Source organism: Alligator mississippiensis, chromosome 2 (genome assembly GCF_030867095.1).
Source record: "Alligator mississippiensis isolate rAllMis1 chromosome 2, rAllMis1, whole genome shotgun sequence".
NCBI classification, from domain to species: domain Eukaryota; kingdom Metazoa; phylum Chordata; order Crocodylia; family Alligatoridae; genus Alligator; species Alligator mississippiensis.
Window position 1 is genome coordinate 68,678,495 of NC_081825.1, and position 21,384 is coordinate 68,699,878.

General features: G+C 42.4%; 1 protein-coding gene across 7 annotated transcripts in view; it reads left to right on the forward strand.

Annotated features, from left to right (window-relative positions):
- The first annotated feature begins 1,240 nt into the window (after positions 1 to 1,240).
- Positions 1,241 to 21,384, forward strand: part of FAT1 (FAT atypical cadherin 1) — a 170,497-nt gene continuing 150,353 nt past the window's right edge. For 2 of the 7 annotated variants that reach the window (XR_002088267.2, XR_002088268.2), the window contains exons 1-2: positions 1,241 to 1,567; positions 11,243 to 14,530. Coding sequence is in view for 4 of the 7 variants with exons in the window: in XM_014594874.3 (XP_014450360.1) it covers positions 1,504 to 1,567; positions 11,243 to 14,530 (3,352 nt within the window). In the remaining 3 variants the exon portion in view is untranslated. Of the gene's footprint in view, positions 1,568 to 4,564; positions 4,662 to 11,242; positions 14,531 to 21,384 lie in introns of those variants that run through there. The other 5 variants (XM_014594874.3, XM_019481311.2, XR_002088269.2 and 2 more) reach the window with 4 other exon arrangements.

Sequence of the window (21,384 nt, forward strand, 5' to 3'; positions counted from 1 at the left end):
AACTGGTTTAAAGCATGAGGAATAAGAGGTACTGTATGATAATATTTTGAGATGCACAGAGCGCTTCAGGACTGGAGGGCCTGTAATGCCTCAGTACCCCTCTGAGGCATGTCACATCATTACAGCAGAAGCAGCCATGCTGCCCTCAGTTTTCCTTGCCCGCCCTTTCTGTCTCCCTGAGGCTCCCCGCTTCCAGCCACTTGCTGTTTTCTCAAACTTTCTGCTTTAAAACTGAGACGTGCCAGACTTCAGTTGGGGGGGGGGGGGTGATTTTATTGTTGGACTGAGACCCAAACAGCTCAGATTAGTTTAGCCTCCTAGCTGCTCCTTTGAGTATAAGAGAAAAAAACCCACTCTTCCCTGGTGCTAGAAACAGGGCTCAAATTAGGATGGAGCTGGGGGACTGAGCCCCTGCATAAGAGATGACAGTCCCCCTGTAAGACTTGAAAATCATAACCTGTGGGGCAGGGGGCTCTGATTTTATTAGGGCATCATGATGGGCAGCCCAATTTTTTTTGCAGCCCCCCCCACAAGAGTCCAAGTGTAATTGGGATCCTGACTAGAAACAAAACAACCCCCAGCCAATGCTCCCTCCCTTTTATTTTTAAATCAGGTTTAGCGCCTAAAGGCGGGAGGGGCAGCAAGAGAGGGCAGGGGGGTTGTCTCATTGAGAAACATGCAGCTGAAGTTGGTTCTTTATTCCCAAGGGTGCTGGCTGTAGCCGTGTTGGTGTAAGGAGTGGGCAGACAAGGGTCGTTGGGTAAATGTTGGTCTCATCTTTTATGAGACCAACTCAAATAGTTGGAAAAAATTATTTGCAGCTATCTGAGTTGGTCTTATAAAAGATACCGGAGTTACCCAAAGAGCCTTGTCTGCCTTATTCCCAGTCCCTCCCGTGAACCAGCGGCGGAGGGGCGGCGGGGGGCTCCCAGGTGCGCGGCGGCGGGAGAGGCGCAGCCGGGACGCGGCTCCGAGGTGTCTCCCGGGGACCCTAGGGGACCGCGGCCGCTCCGGGCGCAGCCGCTCCCGCGCTTCGGGTCGCCCCAAACTTGCGCTGAGTCCCCGCCCGAGCGCGGCGCCGGCAGCCGCGGGAGGCTCCGCTCCGGGTGCTGCGAGCCGCCGGGGGGCAGGCCACTGCCGCAGCCGCCGCCGCCGGAGAAGCCCTTCAGAGGGAGGGGGCGGTGCTGCAGCCGGCGGGGTCCGGGCGGGAGCGAGTGCGGCCGAGAAGGAGGGGGAAGGAGGGAGCTCCCGCCCAGCTGCTGCAACTCTAACTCGCCCCACTCTTTGCCTGGACATGTCTTGAGAAACTTGGATCTTTCCCTCCCTCAAGTTTAACGATCGGATGGGGACGAGGCGAGATGCGGCCATCGGGAGCCGGGCGCGGGCGCTGGATTTGCTCGGCGCCGGCCATGTGCTGAGGAGCGGCCCCGCCGCGAAGTTCGGACTTTAGAGGCTTGGCGGGGAGGGCAGGGGAGGCGGCCTTATTCCGATGGCTGCAGCTTAATGCCCGAAAGTGTGCGGGGATCAAGTGCCCTGGGGAAGAGGAGCGGGAAGTCCAGCTGGTCTGGTGAGTTCTTTGTCTGCTGCTTTCTTTTCAGGTCATTGCTTTCCCCCACCCTCTCTTTAATATTTGTCTGTATTTATGCTGCTTAGTTGCATCCGTGGAAATATTCACGCTGCTTTCGTGATACTAAGTAGGCACAACTGTGTTTTTGTGGGTGCACATCTAGAGCCACAAAATAGAGATCTCTATCTAGCTAGCTATCTTGCATTGGCTATATATTATATGGGTATATATGTAACATAATATACATATATATATATATAAATAATGGATATATATGTATGTGTGTCTACACTTACACATGCACACACACACGTGTGTGTGTGTGTGTGTACAGTGTCTGTACATATATATCCATAAAATATATATCCATTGCAAGATATAATATGTATGTATACTTATATACATATATAGGTATACATAAGGTGTATACACATAGCTATAAAACAATGGATATATATGTATGAGTGTATATATCTATATATATATCTATATATATATCTGTGTGTATATATCTATGGAGAGAGCTAAGTATACATAAGGTGTATATACATAGCTATAATACAATGGATGTATGGATATATAGCTATATATACAGAGATATATATACACACACAGATATATATCTATATATATATGGAGAGATAGGTATGCATAAGGTGTATACACAGCTATATTGCAATGGATATGTAGTGTATGGAGAGCTAGATAAGGTGCATGTATACACACAGCTGTATTCCAATGGATATCTACGGTATGGAGATACATCTATCTCTATAAATATATATCGAGATAGCTAGATATATATAAAAAAGGTATATAGCTAGATTATAGATATATAGAAAAATAAGTATTTCCATTGCAATACAGCTGTGTGTATACACCTTATGTATACCTGTATTGAGAGCCCTCTACCCACCACCACACACATTCCCCCATGCAGCCTCCCTTTTCTACAGACACAGCTGTACAGAGGTCTTGGGCAAAAGCTGTAAAATGCCGAACAAAACGAGAAGCTGGTTGCAAGGCTGCGCTACCGGGCATTGCACGATTTGAAGAGCGGGGCTGGTTTCAGAAATGGTGCCTGAGCCGAGGAGAGCGGCGGCCGGGCCCATGTCTGGGGGCGCAGCGCCCTCTAGCGCCCGTGTTGGTGGCGCGCGCTGCTTCCCTCCCCCACTTCCGCGAGTTCAGCCCGGTCCTGGCCCGCGGGCCGGGGTGGGGGGGGAGGTGCTATTCCGCCCCGTTCGCCTGCTGATCTTCCCTCCAGGCGCCCTTTTGGTCAGTTTGGGCTAGGAGCGAGGTCCCCTTCTGCTTCCGGTCGCCACCCTCCATCGCAATCACTGCCATCAGCCTCCGATTGCAAGAAAAAAGAACCCCCCCCCACAAAAGAAAAAAACCCAAAGAAACCCAAAAACTTGAATCCGGTGCCAATCCCCTCTGATGTGGTGCTGAGCGCGTGCGGATTTAGCCCCAGATCACAGTGCGGTGCCGCTCGTTCTTTCTGTGGCGGAGACAAGCCCGGAGCAAGGCTAATGCGTAGCAAAGGCGCTCGTGTAATCGCCTCCCGCCCTTTGCTGCTCCCCGCGGCGGCGGCCCCGGCTCCTGCCGGGCAGGAGGTTTCTGTCGGAGGCTGCGGCGGGGATTCCCCCAGCGCCGTTTGATCGCTATTAAGCGCCATCATTTATTAATGCCGCGCGATCCCTCGGAGAGGTATCGGAGAGCGTTAAATCTTTAATGCTATTTTCATTTACGAGACAGGACGAGATCATTTTGCACTCGATCCGAGAAGGCTCCCGGGATCCCCCCTTATGTTGCGCGATTCAGGGAAGGTGTCGGCAGCACTGGCTCAGTTGGAGCTGCTAGGAGACGCTGTTTTTTGCTGAGCTTTCGCAGAGAATTGCGAGCAACAGGTCTGAGGATGCACGTGGAGGGATGCACCGGGTGATCCCCAGCTGGGGCGGGAGACTCGGGGTTGGTGCCGAGCCGCAGGGCGGAGGAGGAGCAGCAGCGAGCTCCTTCTCAGCGGCCGGCGGACCTCCCGTCCCTTTGCCTGCTTGAGGCTTTCATGCACCCAGCCCTCGCCTGCCTGCCTGCCCGGGGGGTAAGTGGGTGGAGTGTCCGATCTGAAATCAAACCCCATCCCTGCCCCCCCACTGCAGAGCTCCACATCAGTGCCTGTAGGCGGGGGTCCCGGGCCCCCGCTGCATCCTCCGGGCCGCTCCTCAGCCCGCAGCTTGAGAGCGGCACGAGAGAGAGCGGCGGCCCCTCTCCCCCGGCGTTGGCTCTGGCTGTACTCGCCTCTCAGCCAAGCGCCCGGGTGCGTGAGGAGGGCAGGATTTGGTCCTCTCTGCCCCCCCGGATTTAATCATCTTTAGGCTCCCTCCTCCCCCTCGGTGCCCCTGGGTATTTGTTGGGGACAAAGTCGTCTTGCTGAATTTTTAAATGCCCCCCTCGTGAGAGGCACCGCCGCACACAGCCGAGCTGCCCGGGGCTGTTTTGGCTCTCGCACACGCACACGCACGCACTTCCCAGGCGCTCGCGGGCACTTTGTCAGGCTGTCTCGCATCCACGCACTTTTTCAGTGGCTCGCACTTTTCAGGCACACACATACACTTTGAGGCTGTCCCTCTTTCTCTGTCACACACACACACACACACACACACACACTTTTTCAGGCGTACACACTCCCCCCTCTAGGCGCCATCGGGACAGCCCGTGTCCCCAGCTCCGCGCTGAGGAGCCCAGCACTGATTTGTTACCCCCCAAGCGGCGCTTTCATGACCGCTGCCCCCTCCCCGCCCCTTCCTTTGTGTCCCCTGGGCTTGTGCCGGGGCAGGACCCCCCCCCGCGGGGCCGGCGCCGTAGACCCCCCCCCCCCCCGCCCGGTCGCGGCTTGTGCCGGAGGAACGAGTTCCGGAGCGTCTGTGCTCGGCGGAGGGATCCGGCAGGGCCGGGTGCTGCTGGGGAGGGGGGAGCCGGAGTCGGGAGCAGAGGCGGCGGCGGCGGCGAGGGAAAAAAAGAGAAGGCGCCCGGGACGGACCATGCGGCGCCGGGAGGGCCGGCCATCCCCTCCCGGGCGGCGCTGAGGCTGGCGGAGGTGAGGGCGGGGGCTGTGAGAGCGCCGAGCAAACTTTGCAGGAGTTGGGGAAGTGCGGAGAGGCGCGGCCGGGATCCGCGCTGCTTTGTGCATGGGGGTGGGTGAGCAGGAGGCTTTTCCCCTGGCCAGAGCCATCCTGCCCGGCTGCCCAGAGGCGGGGGACGGCGGGCTGGGCTCGGGCGCGTGGGAGAGCCGGGCGCAGCCTCATTGTCCTCCCCCCAGCCGCTGCTTTCCGCAGCAAATGCAAGCCAGGCAGGAGCGGGGACGGAGCCAGGCCGCCTGCGAGGCTGGCGGGGTGGCAGCCGCAACCTCTTCCCTCCCATCCTGCCTTCTGGGCCGTGCTGGTTCTTACTGGTCAGGGGTGATTCACCTCCCGCTGCTCCCAGTTTGATTTCTTTGGAAGGCCCTCATCAAGCGGGGAGAGACGAGTCATGGGGGAGCTGGAAGCAATTTAGCCTGCAGGGTTTTGTTAAGAGAGTTGTGTCTGGGAAAACAGAAAAGGTGACGGGGGTGTTGTGCCCTGGAGGGAAGGTGTCTGCTCACCCACACATTATGCATCTGATGGGCCACTGCAAACTTAACAGGCCAGGCAAAGCAACAGCACGTTAAGGATCCCAAGCTGATCCCTTTCTTTCTGTGCACTTTAATAGTGTATCTGCTATTGTTTGCCAGTGGGACTCCTTTGAAACTTCCAGAGCCAACGTGCACAGGGCTGAAGGGGCCTGACTCTTTTTGGTCATTGTCCCTCTGATGGGCTGGCTGAAATCATTCTCTAGGAGATAACCACTTATTAGAGTGCCCACAAAAAATGTAAAGGTCCACTACCAGATTTGAATTTTTTGTACCCTTTGGAAGCTTTGCTTGCTCTGCATTTGGAAATTTGAGGCCATAATAAGTGGAAAAGCTAGGGGAAACTGTTAAAAACATCCTGCTGTTTGGCATCTTTGAGTTTACAGGTTCAATATATGTCTGCTATTTTCAAGTAATGCACCAGCAGAAGTAGAAGAACTATACCTATATTCATTTATCACAGTGCCTCTATGCCTATAAGAACTTTGGATAATGCATTTACAGGTTAAGCATTTTCTTACTATTTGTGCATATTTAATGATTTGATTAAAATGTCATATAGCATCACCACAATGGCCCTTTGTTTTCTAAGGCTTTTTTGAGCTCTTTTATTTATATGTAAAAGAGAGTTCTAAAGGACTCAAGTCATCCCAACATTATAATAGTCCCACGGTTTCAATAACTTCACTTGCGAGAACAGCCTTATAGGACCCAGAAATGCTTCCATTCAAGTCAGCTACAAAACTCCCATTGACTTTGGAAGAAAGAGGTACCATACTTCAAAGAAATATGTGGAATACAAAGTTGTGTTATAATATTTAACCCCAAGACATGTCACATGAAACTATTTGTCCCCAGGAAAGTTTGATAATCATTTGTCCATTTGGATTTAGCACTTCCACTGCCTTGTTTGATACTTTTCTGTTTGTTGTAATAAGAAGCATTATGAATGCTAGACAAAGGATGATAGTGTCTCATTGCAATTTTCTTTTCTCTGTGGTAAACTCATCCACAGTAATTGCTGTTGAAGAGTTTTCTACTGATAGAGTATCATTAAATCCGTTTTTCATTCTTTTGTTGGAGTACAGGAAAGTAACAGAGGTGTTCTGACATTGTAAGCTGTTAACTATATTGGAGGAACAAAAATGAAGTCTTTTTGCTCCTCCAAGCACGTGTCTTGGGAATTTTTCTAAATTCCAATTCTAAAACAATTCCTACTTGTCTGTTGCAAGTTTCAGAGTATTTGTACACTCCACACAGTAGAAACAGTTGTGTGGAAAATGTAAGCAACTTTTAGGGATTTAGTCAGCCCAGATGTCTATAGAATATCTGGCTCTGAGAGAGACTAAGTGCTTCTCAGAATCAGGCCCTTAACCGAGTAGTATATAAACATTAAAATTACTGGAGTTTAGTCACAAGCTGAAACTCTTATGTTAATCTTTACATTTTCTGAATAACTTAACAGCTTTATTAAAGTAATGCTACTATATGTTTTCTTCACATGTTAATTTTTCAGATAATAAAAAATCCTTTTTTGGATTTACTGTACAGAGAACATTCTCAAGGTTTGGCCTAAAACTTGATCTACCTGTAAATATTTGCTTCCTGATGTGGGAACCAGAAATAACTGCCCTTAATCAGTTAATGCTCAGTTTCTGATGAATTAAAATGTACTGGAATAGCCTACACAATCAGTGTCTTGCTATTCCTGTATCAAACATCCTAGGAAACATCCAGTCATGCAAACTTCTGCTAACTTGAGTAGCAACTTTTGAATTAGCATTTGGAGGTTCGGACACCAGTAATTTACATACATTACTCTGAGGGCTGTTTTGATGCTACTAAGTGATCTTAGAATATATATGTTTTGTGTTGAATAAGATATCTTAAAAACTAAAGATGCTCTCGAACACTTGTGTGTGTGAAAATAATGAGAAATCTCAGTAGAAGAAAATGTTAGAAACTACTTTAGGAACCAATCCTATATTGGTAAACAAGGGTCCTAGGGCATTTTCTGTGTACTGAGAACTTTTAATGAAGTTTTCAATGTACCAGACTATGCTCATAACCAGAGTCTAAGTCTACAAACATTTTGTGATCATAGTTAACAGTAGCTCAATTGATGGGTCTTGTGAGTAGAGGAATGGCAACTCTGAAATTAAAGTCATGGATTGGGGGTTAGGAAATCTGTGCAATTCTGAGCTTTCTCATATTCTGCCTTTGACTTGGGCTATTCTCCTCATACTGTTAACAGAGATGAGATTGGAGCCCATGTTAACATAGTGTGATATATCTTTAGTCGTAGTTGTGTAATTTGGTCCATCTTTTTGATTGTCACACTTCCCACTGTTCACTTGCCTTTTCTAAATGATAGCTTTTTGTGTCTGTCTTATACAAAACAATACAGTAAGTTTGTCATGAGTTAAATATTTAGGTAAGAAAGCTGCCACTACAGGAAAAAACACCATATATTGCAAACTAAAATGTTATGTTGAGCAAAAATGTGAATATCTTAATAGGAAATCAGAGTATGTCTGTGTTTGGCTTTTTAGAAGAGCATGCTGTGCACGTTTTATAAACCTAGGGCTATGATACTTATTTAAGCAAACATTTTCACTATATTTTGAATATGGATAGAAAATCATAAACCACTGATATTTCAGTGATAATAAAACTATAAGAGTTCAAAGTGTAGCCTTTGGCAAAAATGTTTCTGAAATGTAATCATTTTGGTTCACTAAGAATGAGCTATAGGTGATAAAGTATAATCCCTGACATTTTTTATAAAGACTGCATAATATATAACTTGGTATCTTTGCATTTTTATATTTATTTTAAATAATACTCAGCCACAGAAATTACTGTGTGTTAATGCTTTTAGACGTTAATCATGATAGATTGCACAGTGATCTTCAGATAATATCAGGTCAGATAAATTTAAATTCCAGTTGGTGTCTAAATTAGGGCGCCAGCTGAAAAATGCCAGATTTTAAAGCTGAATGTTTTGAGGCACAGGAATACCAATTAGTAGATTTTTTTAAACTAGATTAATCTGTTTAGACATCTTCCGTTCTAGGTTTTGAGTCAGCATTGTCAAGTAGATATTCAGGTCTGGATTTTTTACTGGTAACAGTGAAATTATGATTTAATCGCTGACATATTAGTTAATAATTATTACATATTTGGGATTCCTATGGAAAATAAATGAGAACTACTTAAGAAATATTATGCTAAATGAAAATCTTGATGGGATTATCAGTTAAAAGACTGATAATGTTTATATCTATTACTAAGAATTCTAAAAAAGAGCATATATTCATATATTCCAATTTACCACCTTTATTTGGTAATTTGAGCAGCAAATAAGAATGACAGCTGTTTACAGACACATGAAGTGTCTTTTATAAAGAGAATTTTAAACTTTGGAACATAAGAACATCTGGTGCTGAGTGTTAGATTTCCCAGAGCATTAGAAGTCAGCAATAGTTAATAATGGGAAGATCATCAGTTTATTTTTTTGTTTTTTTCTTTGTTTTTTTTTAAATGACGACTTCCGTAATATTATTTGTAAGGAAGGGGAGAGGAGAGCTGCATAGTGACACACACAAGATGCCAAGAGTTGTGTCAGAAAATGTAATATTGTTGTAAAAAACGAAGAAACAAGATCTTAAAAGCAACATAAAATCAGATTCCTCCATCATTCTTAAATTTTACAGCTCAACTGTATCTTTGAGGTTGGAAATAACCCCAGGAAAATAACATAAGTCCCAAAAAGTTCCATGAAGTTGACTTTGTAGAATTTTTATCAAATTAACTCTAGTTACGAAGGAGAAAAAAATCACTGATGTGTACAGAAGGAAATGTCTGGTAGAGGCAGAATCCCTCTGTATTTTTTCAGTGCCCTTGCTCTTGGCAATCATAAATCTTGCTGGAAAGGATGAAGACTCCAGCCAGAGATGCTCTGGTGTGGATATTTGGATAGTTTGTGCTTTGTAAATATCTTAGAAAGATGAATGTCAGGTGCATAATATAGACAGCAACTGCTCTATAACTGCCCCCTACTCTGAAATCAAAGAAGCAAATCCAAGATATCTTTAGTGGGGGCTTGACCTCTGGGAAGGTACAGCTCATTTAATCTTTTATGTGCTGCCAACAGAAATGCATACCAGGGTCTCATAACTTCTTCCTTGCCAAAGCAAAGGGGCAATTGAGGTTTTTAAATTTGTATAGGCAAAGCACTTCTAAGAGATTTGTTCTCATCTAGTCTCTTACTGATTGCTTAAAAAAATGGCTTAGTCATAATATGCCCTTTAGCATGGTCTAATGGATTCTTCAGTTGCCCTGAATTTGAGAAGTATTGACATAATCAGATATTTATTGGAGTGATTTCAGGTGAAAATGTTCATTTATTTATCTTGTTTAAATGAATTTATTGCTAATGAAGCCATGCAAGCCCAAGTCTCGTGTTTGTTCCCAGAACAGGTTGTAGCTTGGAGAGACAGAGGAAGGTCTATAAAAGCTGGGCCGAGGGGCCAGTTGTGAACCTCCGACCAGCAAGAATATTTTATTGAGCCCACAAAAATCATGCCCAGTTTTGAGATCCTTTAATCTACAGAGCTAATCTAGTAGATTCATTTTTTTGTTTGTTTTTTAAAGAAGCTTTTCATTCCTTACATTGTTATGGAAGTAGCCTTTACCATGTAAGCTGATAACTAAATTTGAAAAGTTATTCCATTCTTTTCCCCCACCGAAACATTACCAGTTATTGAAGGTTCCTGTAGAACTTTCTGCAGTTGTAGATTTTACAGATGCAAGCCTTAAGTTATGCACTTTTTCAGGGACCCTCTAACCATTTATGGTTGTGGAAAAGTCATCAGTTAACTGTGTGAGGTAGAATCAGGTCTTCTAATTGCCTCTAGTAACAAGGTTGGGACAGTTAATGGATGAATTAGCTTAAGTACTGTGGGCTGGTGAAGGAAAGAGGGAAGGTGGAGTTGTCCCTCTTCCCCCTGTTTTAGAAACTTATCTAAAGTCAAAACCAGAGCATGGGTGAATCTTTCTGAGAAGATGGGAAAAGGCGCAATGAAAAAAAAAAAAGTGCCTTTCACTGAGACAAGAGGGTTGTAGTCATTGGTGGGCATTGAAGGCAGACTCGTGGCAAAGGTGAAAAGAGATGGAGTGAAGACTGGAGAGAGAATAGAATATGTGGAGAAAAGAGGGTAAAGAGATGGATGAAGAGCATGAGAGTTGTGAGAATTGTAAAATGGAGAATGGGTGAGAGTAGGAAAGTCAGTGTATAATAGAAAAAGGTAAAAATGCTAATAAAATAGAATAGTTAAAGGAGGAGAGAGAGAGAATGGGATAAATACAATAAGTGGCAAAAGAAGGAAAGAATTTAAAATGTTTGGGTTAATTACTTTGAATTTAAACATGTTTTCCTGGAAGCTTTTCATATAGTATTAGCGGAAGGCGATGGGGCTATTCTGAGAATTTGTCAGACTACAGCTACATGTCCCTTTCCCTTTGCCTTTACTCTAGATGTAACAGAATGTAAATTCCTAGTTGGATAGGGAGTGTAGCAGCCTATAGGTCCTCTGAAATTATCTAGTGAAGTCATTTGCAAGCTTTTCATCCAGTGTCTTTATCATGCTCATCGCTGTAATGCCTGAACACCATCTCTTCATCCATCGGAGAAGCTTCAGATTTATTCTTTGCATAGGTTAAATTAATTTTGAAATGTAATTAATTAATTTAGACTCGCATCTCCTGCATTTTTGGTTTCTGTATGTATGCAATTCTACAATTTCATTACTGTTGTTATTTATCTGTTTTTAAACAGTCTGAAATGTTGGAATTCTTTGTGAAAAGAGTATAGTCTAATGATGTTAGTCCTAGTTACATTGTGAATGTGCAGTTTATATTTTTCTATTCAAATCACATAATCAAAGTTGAAATAATGGTAGATAATATTTTTGCCAAGCCTTACCTAATGCTCCCTTACTTTATTTCAGGGTATTTAATAACTGCCATCATGGAGAGATACTTGACCATGCTGTTGCTGCTGTTGCTGCTTGTGCAGCATTTTGGAAACTGTGAAGGAAATCAGATACCACATCATGCTTCACCAATGCAATTTACACAAGTCCAGTACAATGCCACTGTGTATGAAAATTCTGCAGCCAAGACTTATGTTGGGCATCCAGTAAAAATGGGCATTTACATCAGAAATCCACTTTGGGATATACGATACAAAATTATTTCTGGTGACAACGAAAATTTGTTCAAAGCTGAAGAGTATGTTCTTGGAAATTTTTGTTTTTTGAGAATACGGACCAAGGGAGGAAATACAGCTATTCTGAACAGAGAGGTGAAAGACCATTACATACTGACTGTGAAAGCTGTTGAAAAGCATACTAACACCGAAGCACGCACCAAGGTCAGGGTTCAGGTACTGGATACAAATGATCTAAGACCCTTGTTTTCTCCAACATCTTACAGTGTCTCTTTGCCTGAAAATACAGCAATAAGGACCAGTATTGCAAGAGTCAGTGCAACAGATGCAGATATCGGAACCAATGGAGAGTTTTACTACAGTTTTAAAGAAAGAACAGATATGTTTGCAATACATCCAACCAGCGGTGTAGTAGTTGTAACTGGTAGACTTGACTATTCAGAAGCAAAGCTATATGAGATGGAAATTCTTGCAGTGGATCGTGGAATGAAATTATATGGTAGCAGTGGTATTAGCAGTATGGCAAGGTTAACTGTTCATATAGAGCAGGCAAATGAACATGCCCCTGTTATTACAGCTGTTGCTTTGGCTTCTTCAGAATCTGACAAGGATCCAACATATGCAGTTGTGACTGTTGAGGACAATGATCAGGGTTCAAATGGAGAAATAGCGTCTCTAAGCATTGTGGCAGGTGACCCACTTCAGCAGTTTAAAACATTGCGGTCTGTTCCAGGAGGTAAAGAATACAAAATCAAAGCTGTTGGACATATTGATTGGGAGAGCCAACCTTTTGGATATAATCTTACTTTGCAGGCTAAAGATAAAGGATATCCTTCGCGGTTTTCTTCCGTGAAAGTTATTCATGTGACATCCCCACAGTTTAAGTCTGGACCAGTCAGGTTTGAAAAAGATGTTTATAGAGCAGAGATAAGTGAATTTGCCCCTCCAAATACTCCTGTGATAATGGTAAAAGCTCTACCTCGTTATCCTCATTCAAAGTATACTTTTAAAAATACACCAGGCAAAATCAGATTCAACATAAACCCTCATACAGGTCTTATTACCATTTTAGAAAAGATAAAAGCTCAACATGCATCCCATTTAGAAGTGGAAGTCATGACGAGTGACAGAAAAGCCTCTGCAAAAGTATTAATTAAAGTAGTAAGTATGAACAGTAATCCCCCTGAATTTATGCAAACATCATATAAAGCTTCCTTCGATGAGAATGTGCCAGTTGGTACCAGTGTCATGCGGGTGAGTGCAAAAGATCCTGATGAGGGTGAGAATGGTTACGTGACATACAGCATTGCAAACTTAAATCCTTTGCCATTTGTGATTAACCATTTCAGTGGTATAATAAGTACCTCAGAAGACTTGGATTATGAACTGATGCCAAGGGTTTATAATTTAAGGATTCGTGCATCTGATTGGGGCACACCATATCGTCGTGAGGTTGAAGTTCCTGTTACTATTACTTTAAATAACTTAAATGATAACATACCACTGTTTGAGAAAATAAACTGTGAGGGCACAATTCCCAGGGATCTTGGTGTTGGAGAGCAAATAACTACTGTATCTGCTATCGATGCTGATGAGCTCCAGTTGGTGAGGTACCAAATTGAATCTGGCAATGAACTAGATTTATTTAGTTTAAACCCCAACTCTGGGGTTCTGTCACTAAAGCAACCACTAATAGATGGGTTGGGTGCTAAAGTGTCTTTCCATAGTCTGAGAATTACAGCTACAGATGGAGAGAACTTTGCAAGACCATTATATATCAACATTACCATAGCTGCTAGTCGCAAACCAGTCGACTTGCAATGTGAAGAGACTGGAGTAGCCAAAATGTTGGCAGAAAAACTGCTGCAGGCAAATAAGTTACACAGTCGTGGAGAGATTGAGGATGCTTTCTTTGACACTCACTCTGTGAATATGCACCCGCCTCAGTTTAGAAGAACTCTCCCCACTAGTGTTGAAATACGGGAAGATGAACCTGTCAGTTCCAGCATAATACTTGTGAATGCCACTGATCTTGACACTGGCTTCAATGGGAAACTGGTTTATGCCATCTCTGGAGGGAATGACGACAGTCATTTTATTGTTGATATGGAAACAGGAATGTTGAAAGTTTTATCTCCTCTTGATCGAGAAGTTAGAGATGCATACACTTTGAATATTACTGTGTATGACCTTGGAATACCACAGAAGTCTGCCTGGCGTCTTTTAGATGTCAAAATTTTGGATGCTAATGATAACCGACCAGAGTTTTTACAGAATAGCTATTTTGTTGAAGTGAGTGAAAGCAAGGAGCTTAACAGTGATATTATTCAGATTGAAGCTATAGATAGAGATTTGGGGCCCAATGGAGAAGTGAAATATTTTCTTCTTACAGACACGGACATATTTACCGTTGACAGTGTGACAGGTGTTGTGAAAGTTGTAGGGGCTCTGGATCGTGAAATCCAACATGTGCATTTCCTGAAAATAGAAGCTAGGGATCAACCAAATGAAGAGCCTCAATTGTTTTCAACTGTACTTTTGAAAGTATCTCTAGAAGATATTAATGACAATCCTCCTCAATTTATTCCATCAAATTATCATGTGAAAATTCGAGAGGATCTTCCAGAAGGAACTATCATCACATGGCTAGAAGCTTATGATCCTGATCTAGGCCAGTCAAGTCAAGTACGGTACAGCCTTTTAGATAATGGAGATGGGACCTTTGATGTAGATAAGTTGAGTGGAGCTATACGTATTGTACAAAGACTGGATTTTGAAAGGAAGCAAGTTTATAACCTGACTGTACGAGCCAAGGACAAAGGAAAGCCTGTTTCATTATCTTCCACCTGTTATGTTGAGGTTGAGGTAGTTGATGTAAATGAAAATTTGCACCCTCCACAGTTTTCCATTTTTGCGGATAAAGGCTTAGTAAAAGAAGATGCTCCAATTGGTTCATCTGTAATGACAATATCTGCCTATGATGAGGATGGAGGAAGAGATGGAGAGATAAAGTATTCAATCAGGGATGGATCTGGTGTTGGTGTTTTCCGAATAGATGAAGAAAAGGGTAAGAGCTGTTATCCTTCCTTCTCCCTTCCCCTTCCCTCCCTCCCCAACGGCCTTAATTCATTTTAACTTTTTCTGGGATAAATAATTATAGCACTAACAGCACGATAGGAATAGGTGTGTGTTTACTTTATTGTCTAAAACTTTATATATACATAATTTAATGGTTTTAGTGTGTTAGGAAATAAAATGAAAATATTTTGATAAAGATATACTTTTTCTAACTAGAATAAATATTTGCAGCACATCAGATCAGGGGTCAGTAACCTTTAGCAACAGTAAGTAGACTGAATTAATTCAGCTTGGTCTAAAAGCAGGCCACTGCTTTTGACCCAGTCACTTCCAGTGATTCCTCCTGTTGCTGATGTGCCAGCTTTGTGGGACAAATAAAATTGCTTGGCAGGCTGGATTCAGCGTGTGGGCTGTAGGTTGCCAGCCCTCAAATTTAAATCATTCACTGCTCTCAAAAATCTACGCTACTCTACAGTGGCATAAAGAGGAATAGTATTTAGTATCCAGACTGTGGAGCCCTCAATTTATGTTGGGGAGAATTGTCTTATGTCAGTAACTCTGTGGAAGTTAGTAGGATAAATGTACAGGAGGATTCCATAGTCTGTCCTTAGCAAAAGGGTGGAAGCCTTAACACTGCGGTTTTTTTGCTCTTTTAGCCTTAATTTAGGCTGTTGTTATCCTTTTAATATAGCTGCTTTGGTGTGATATTTTGTTTGTTGGCAAGCACTTTGATAGCTGAGTTGGTGTTTGTACTGATGACAATAATGGTATATTTTTGGTAAAAGGACTCCTGGCAAACAAAATAGGTACCTAACACATGTTATAAGCAACACTTGGTTCTCCTTTCCTATGATGATTAAGGATTCATATGTTAATGTATATGTAAGGAACTTATGTAACAGGTTAAGAGGTGTTGCATTATTGTATGAATTATAGGTTAAGAATTATCGCTTGCAATATTTTATTTGACTGCAGTGCATTCAAAGATGCTATCTTTATGACTTTCATAAAAGGCTGAGGTTTTGTTGATTTGTCATTGAGATGTTTTTAAGTATCTCTTGCATAGTTAATGCATAGCAGCTTGTTCTTTTCTCCCTACTTTTCTCTTTGAAAATAAGTTAAATGTTTGATTTCACAAAAACGGGGAGATGCAGAATGATGTCTTCTTGGATTGTACCCCATTCATGTCAGTCTGTCTAGGTTTTTGGGTATCTCACAGTCTAACATATTTTCACACACTATCTGTTGTAGGGCAGAGGGCAATAAGCTAAGGAAACATCTTAGGCAAAAATCTGTACTTGGTTATACCCTGAGTAATTCATGATAGTTCTCTGATGTGAGATTTTGCTTATGCTTTACTGGTAGTCAATAGGAGAAAATTTGTAACTAGAATTAAGAAATGATAGTCATATCTGACTCATCTGATAATTTTCCCATACATTTCATGAACATTTCTTGAAGTGGTTTTTTAGTATTGGTTACCTATGTCTACAAGATTGCTTTGCTGTTCAGCACTGAGAAGAACAAAATGTCATTTCTAATATTTAGAAAGTCAGTAATGAAAAAAGAATATGGACTCTTGTTTAAAATTGAGTCTCATTCACAGCATACTGAAGTCTTATGCTTCATTTTGCTTGCATAGCATATTGTTGAGATTATAAAAATGATGAAGTACTTTCAAACACTTACACTTAAGTAATTTCATATTTACTTCTTGCAAAAGTGGTCAAGTTACACCTTGCAGTTTTTTGCCTCTTTTTAGTGAAAAGATATTCAAGTTTGTTTTGTTCTGAATTTCAGAGTTGTAAAGAACAGTCTTACAAATCCCATATCTGGTTCTATGAAATTAATTCAGCTTTGTAATTTTACTATTTAGGTACCATTCCTCCTCCTTTATTTTGACACCGTAACATAGACATTTATGCTCTATTTCTGCCATCCACACTTATATTGTGTATGTGGCAGAATGGTAGGCTTAATAATAAGTTTTATTTTCTTCATTCATTTAGCTGAAGTGATTTTTCAGGCACTGAGTCATAACTTCTATGTAATAATATCTGTGTTTTTAATTAAAAACATTGGTCCTGTTTATTTTTGTCGTTGATACCTAGTGTTATTTTTGCGCTTTGATTTTAATAAAGGGCCTATATAACTATACTTGTTTTAAAATCTCAGCTACATCAGGGACTGAGTATCTAAGTGTGTATGAAGTAACAGGAAGTAGGTGGCTGTCTTCCCTGCAACACTGTCTGATACAATGCAGCCATGCCTTAACACACCAATTAAAAATACAAACTTTTTACTTAACTTTATATGGAGACCATAATATCCAAACTTAGGAAGGCAGAAAGGGCTCTATGGTACTTCATATGTCTAAGTATTTATGTAACATTCTGTACCATCATATTTTACTTCTGCTTTTAGTAATGGGGAACATTGTGGTGGATAAGCTGAGCACTACAGAGAAGAAACAGAATGGAAGTGTGGGAGGGGAGCAGCTGAAAAATGGCTGAGTGACTGCTATTTTTTCAAATTCAACAAGAGCCAGGGGAAGAGCAGTTTCTCTCTTGAGCTAGTTTCCTTTGCCATGCTATTTAAATGTACCAGCAACATGTACCTTTCCATTCATGCTTCACTTACTCCCAGTCCGAAATGACAGGTAAACTGCATATGTTAGGGTGGAAGTAGATGTTGCCGAAAGAAGATCAGTTACACTGGGATGTGTCCCAGGACATCTGATCCGCTTCACTGGGTGAAATGTTAAGTTTTAAATTGTCCTGCCCCATGATGCTATGGGATAACAGGCAACTTGTTCTTCTGGGGCTTGAGGTTTTTGGTTTTGTGCACCATGGGAATTCCCATGCAGGATCAGGCCCCTCAAGTCCTGGGAACACCTGCCCGGTTTTCCCTGTTTACCAGGACACATCCCTGGGATGTCTGGGGCCGTACCTTGGTAAGCAGGGAAACCTGACTTTCCCCACTTACTGAAGTGCACCCCAGAGATCCCAACGGTGCACCTCCATAATCAGGGACAGCTGGGCAGGCACTTCCAGGGTTTGAGCAGATTAATCCAACCTGGGACTTACTGGGGTCAGATCAGTCTGCACAGGGCTGGGTACAGGACTAGGCCTCAAGACCCTGGGGTACCTGCCCCAACCAGTTGGAGAGTGAGTCAGGGCAGCTCCAGGCTGCCTGCATTCTTGCACCATAAAGTAAACAAACATCGGCTGCTAGCGACACTAATTGATACCACCTTCCTCATGGCCACTATTTATGGTGCAACAAGGGGTATGGATATGTTTGCTTGGCCTTTGTGTTCCTCCTTAACAGTTTTTATGGCAGCACAAAGGTGATGAAAAAGCGATGCTTGCTTTGTCCTTAGGAGAGGTTTCTTGGGTCAAAGCTAAGCAATTAAGTATACAAGTGCATTGTCTTGCATGTAAGAATTGACTAGGATGATATAGGTGGGAATGATCCTGCTTTGAGCAGGGGATTGGACTAGACTCCTGAAGTCCTTTTCAAACCTAATTTTCTATAATTCTATGATTTGTTCTTATTTTTTGTTGTGCAACTGCTGTATTAAGAGAGAAACTCCATAGGTGGAGAATTATTTCCTATTGTCACAGTTGCTGAACAGAGGGAAGAATGATGGGACCCCTTCGACTCTGCTATAAATATTTCTTTTAGATCTGTGCATGTGATAGCCTTAGCCTTAGAGAATGAGTAACAGAATCCTAGAACCTGGGGTAGTAGAACAGCTGGCCACCCTTGGAGGTTTTCAAAAAAGACGTTTTGAAGTATGGGTGCCTTACTTGGGAATATTGGGTTTAATGAAGGAGTGAGCTGCTTACACTTCTGTATGAAATAAGTGTGTTACTAGTTTGGGCTTAAGTGTTTGTTGTGAAACAGCAACTCCAAACAAACCTCTGGGAAAATTAATGGCACCAGCCAGTTAAAATTCATTTAAATTATGCGAGCCCAACTTCATATTCCACAGTGTTCCAGGGAATCATACTATAGTTAGTTCCTTGTTTTGCAAAGCACCTTTAAGATGCAGTTTAGAAGCTCTGTCACATTTTATAACAACACATACAGTGGAGTCGCATCTTCCGCGGGGGTTAGGTTCTAAAGTCAGTGTGTAAGGCGAAAATCGCGTATAGTCAAAATTACATGTTGCAACAGATCGCTGTTTCTTCGGTTGAGCACCAGATGAAGTAGTTGGCTTGCGTTTAGGGGCATGTTGTACGAAGAATACGTATCTTTAAACACTAGAATCACACTCAGCGCGGTGAGATGCTCACACTATGAGAGGTGGGAACTCATTGAGTGGAATGGCGGGCGGAATCGCCCGCACTATTTAAATTTATTTTTCTCTTTTTTTTTTGGCCGAGCACGTATAGTTGAATTTGCGTAAGTTAAGTGCGCGTATGATGCAACTCCACTGTACGTTGTAGACAGCAGAGTTTACTATATAAATTCTGTATATGCATGTGAAAAACTGAGGCTAGAATATTAATCCCTTGAGCTCCAGAAACAGTTCTCTCTCATTTGAGCCTTGGGAGAACTGTCTTATAGAGATGGCTTTGTATAAAGGGCTTAATTCATTGTGTGTTAAGTCCCGATAAAAGGTTTTATTTTTAAATATTTATCATGATATTGGTTCTGGAAGAAATGCATCTTTGCATATTTATGTCCTTAAAGTCTAATAAATATAGAATATAGCTGCAGAATCTAGTTTTACAAACTTGGCAGCGGCTGGCTACTTAAGTACATTTTCCTTCTGTTATAGTCTTAAAATACTAATTGCTATAAAATGATTGCTCACTGGTAACTGCTGCTGCTGCGGTTTGATTAGTAACAAAAGTTTGGAATACAGCATTTTAATAATACTACTACAGGAGTAACCCCTCACAGTAGTACACCCAAAACATTTCATATCTTTGTGTAGAACCAGGATAGTATTTTAATAATATTATTCAACTTAACACCAGCTGCAGTATTAGTAAAACTTCCTAAAATTAAATTAAAATAAAACAAGTGATGAAGTTTTTCATTCCATTTTATGATGAATATGTATTTTTTAATCTGTAAACAACATTGTTATATAAATCTTATGGAGCTAGAACGCTAACCTTTTAACAATATATACATTCAATTTTTTTATACGAACACTTGTCATTTATTGTGTTCTTTTTACTTGTGTCTTACACTTTAATAAATGTGTTATAATATTAATGTTTAATTGCTTATAATTTTTAAGTCAATGAGGAAAAATATAGTATAACCTTGCCCGTCCTTGTTGTAGTAGCCCCTAATCAGTCACTAATCGTAGACTTTCATGTTTACAAGATCACAAAATAGCAAAACTGCTCCCATGTCAGGGCAAGTATGGATCAAATGCTCTGTGGTTCACTGAGTGAATCCTTGGCCTTCCCTTTATTCTAGGTAATAATTCTCTGCCACAGGATTGTGATATTAATGGCTGCCTCTTTTCCTTTATTACTTAAAGTTGTTGGAGGATAGGTCAAGATTGAACTGCTCTAACTGTAACTTTTCTATGTGGATTCCACTAAATTTAAGAATACCTCAGAGAGGTAGGTGGAAACACGGTTCCCATTGAAGCAATTGTCTGGTTCTTCTCTTCCTCAGGGGTGGCTCTTAGGCAAACAGACTCTGCTTCCTGTGTGATCCTTGTAGGAATGGACTCTGTTTTGGAAACAGATTATCGGAAACATAGAGTCATAGAAAGTGAGGGTTGGAAGGGACTTCAGGAGGTCATCTAGACCAACTCCTTGCTCAAAGCAGGACCATCCCCAACTACAGTAAAATCCCTGATATCTGGCATGAGTGGGGAGTGGTGGGGGCAGACAATGTAAAAATGACGGTTACTGGAGGGCATAGGGTTTCTGGCCAATCGTGTGGGGTGGGGGTGCGATGGCAGCCATATGTGGAGCGGCAGCAGCACAGCCCCACCCACTTGTGTCTGATTGGCTGGCCAGATATTCTGGTTGCTAGTGTGCTGGTTAGTAAAATCCCGGGTAACAGGGATTTTACTGTATATCATTCCTCCAAGGGCTTTGTTGAGCCGGGCCTTAAAAACCTCCAAGGATGGAGGTTCCACCTCCTCTCTAGGTAACCTGTTCTAGTGTTTCACCACCCTCCTAGTGGGAGTTTTTTCCTAAAATCCAACCTAAACTTCCCTTGCTACAACTTGAGAGCATTGCTCCTTGTTCTGTCATCTATCACCACTGAGAAATCCTCTTTGGAACCACCCTTCAGGTAGTTAAAGGCTGCTATCAAATCCCCTCTCAATCCTCTCTTCTGCAGAACAAATAAACCCAGTTCCCTCAGTCTCTTTTCATAAGTCTTGTGTCCCAGCCCTTGAACCATTTTCATTGCCCTCTTCTGGATTCTAACTTGCCCATATCCTTTCTATAGTGGGGAGCCTGAAACTGGACATTATTCCAGATGTACCCTCATCAGAGTGGAATAATTACTTTCCTTGATCTGCTGGCAGTGCTTCTACAAATGCAGACCTTTGGAACAGAGTCACTAAAGTCAACATAAGGTGGCTCTTGTTATGGACTTGTTATGGATACTTCTTTAACCCTGACTTATATTAGGTGATCAAAAAATAATGAGCAGGCTCTTAACTCTCCTCTGGCTGTCACAGTGCTAGTGCAGTGTTCTTAGCACAAGCTGCATATAAATACAGAAAGGGCATTGTCTACACATATGCTGTCAGGGTGCATGGATAAAATTTGTAGTTTATTGCTTTTGGGTGCTACGTCTGCATGTACACCTGGGAGTGTGCAGCACATTGACCTGGGTTGGAGCCTGGCT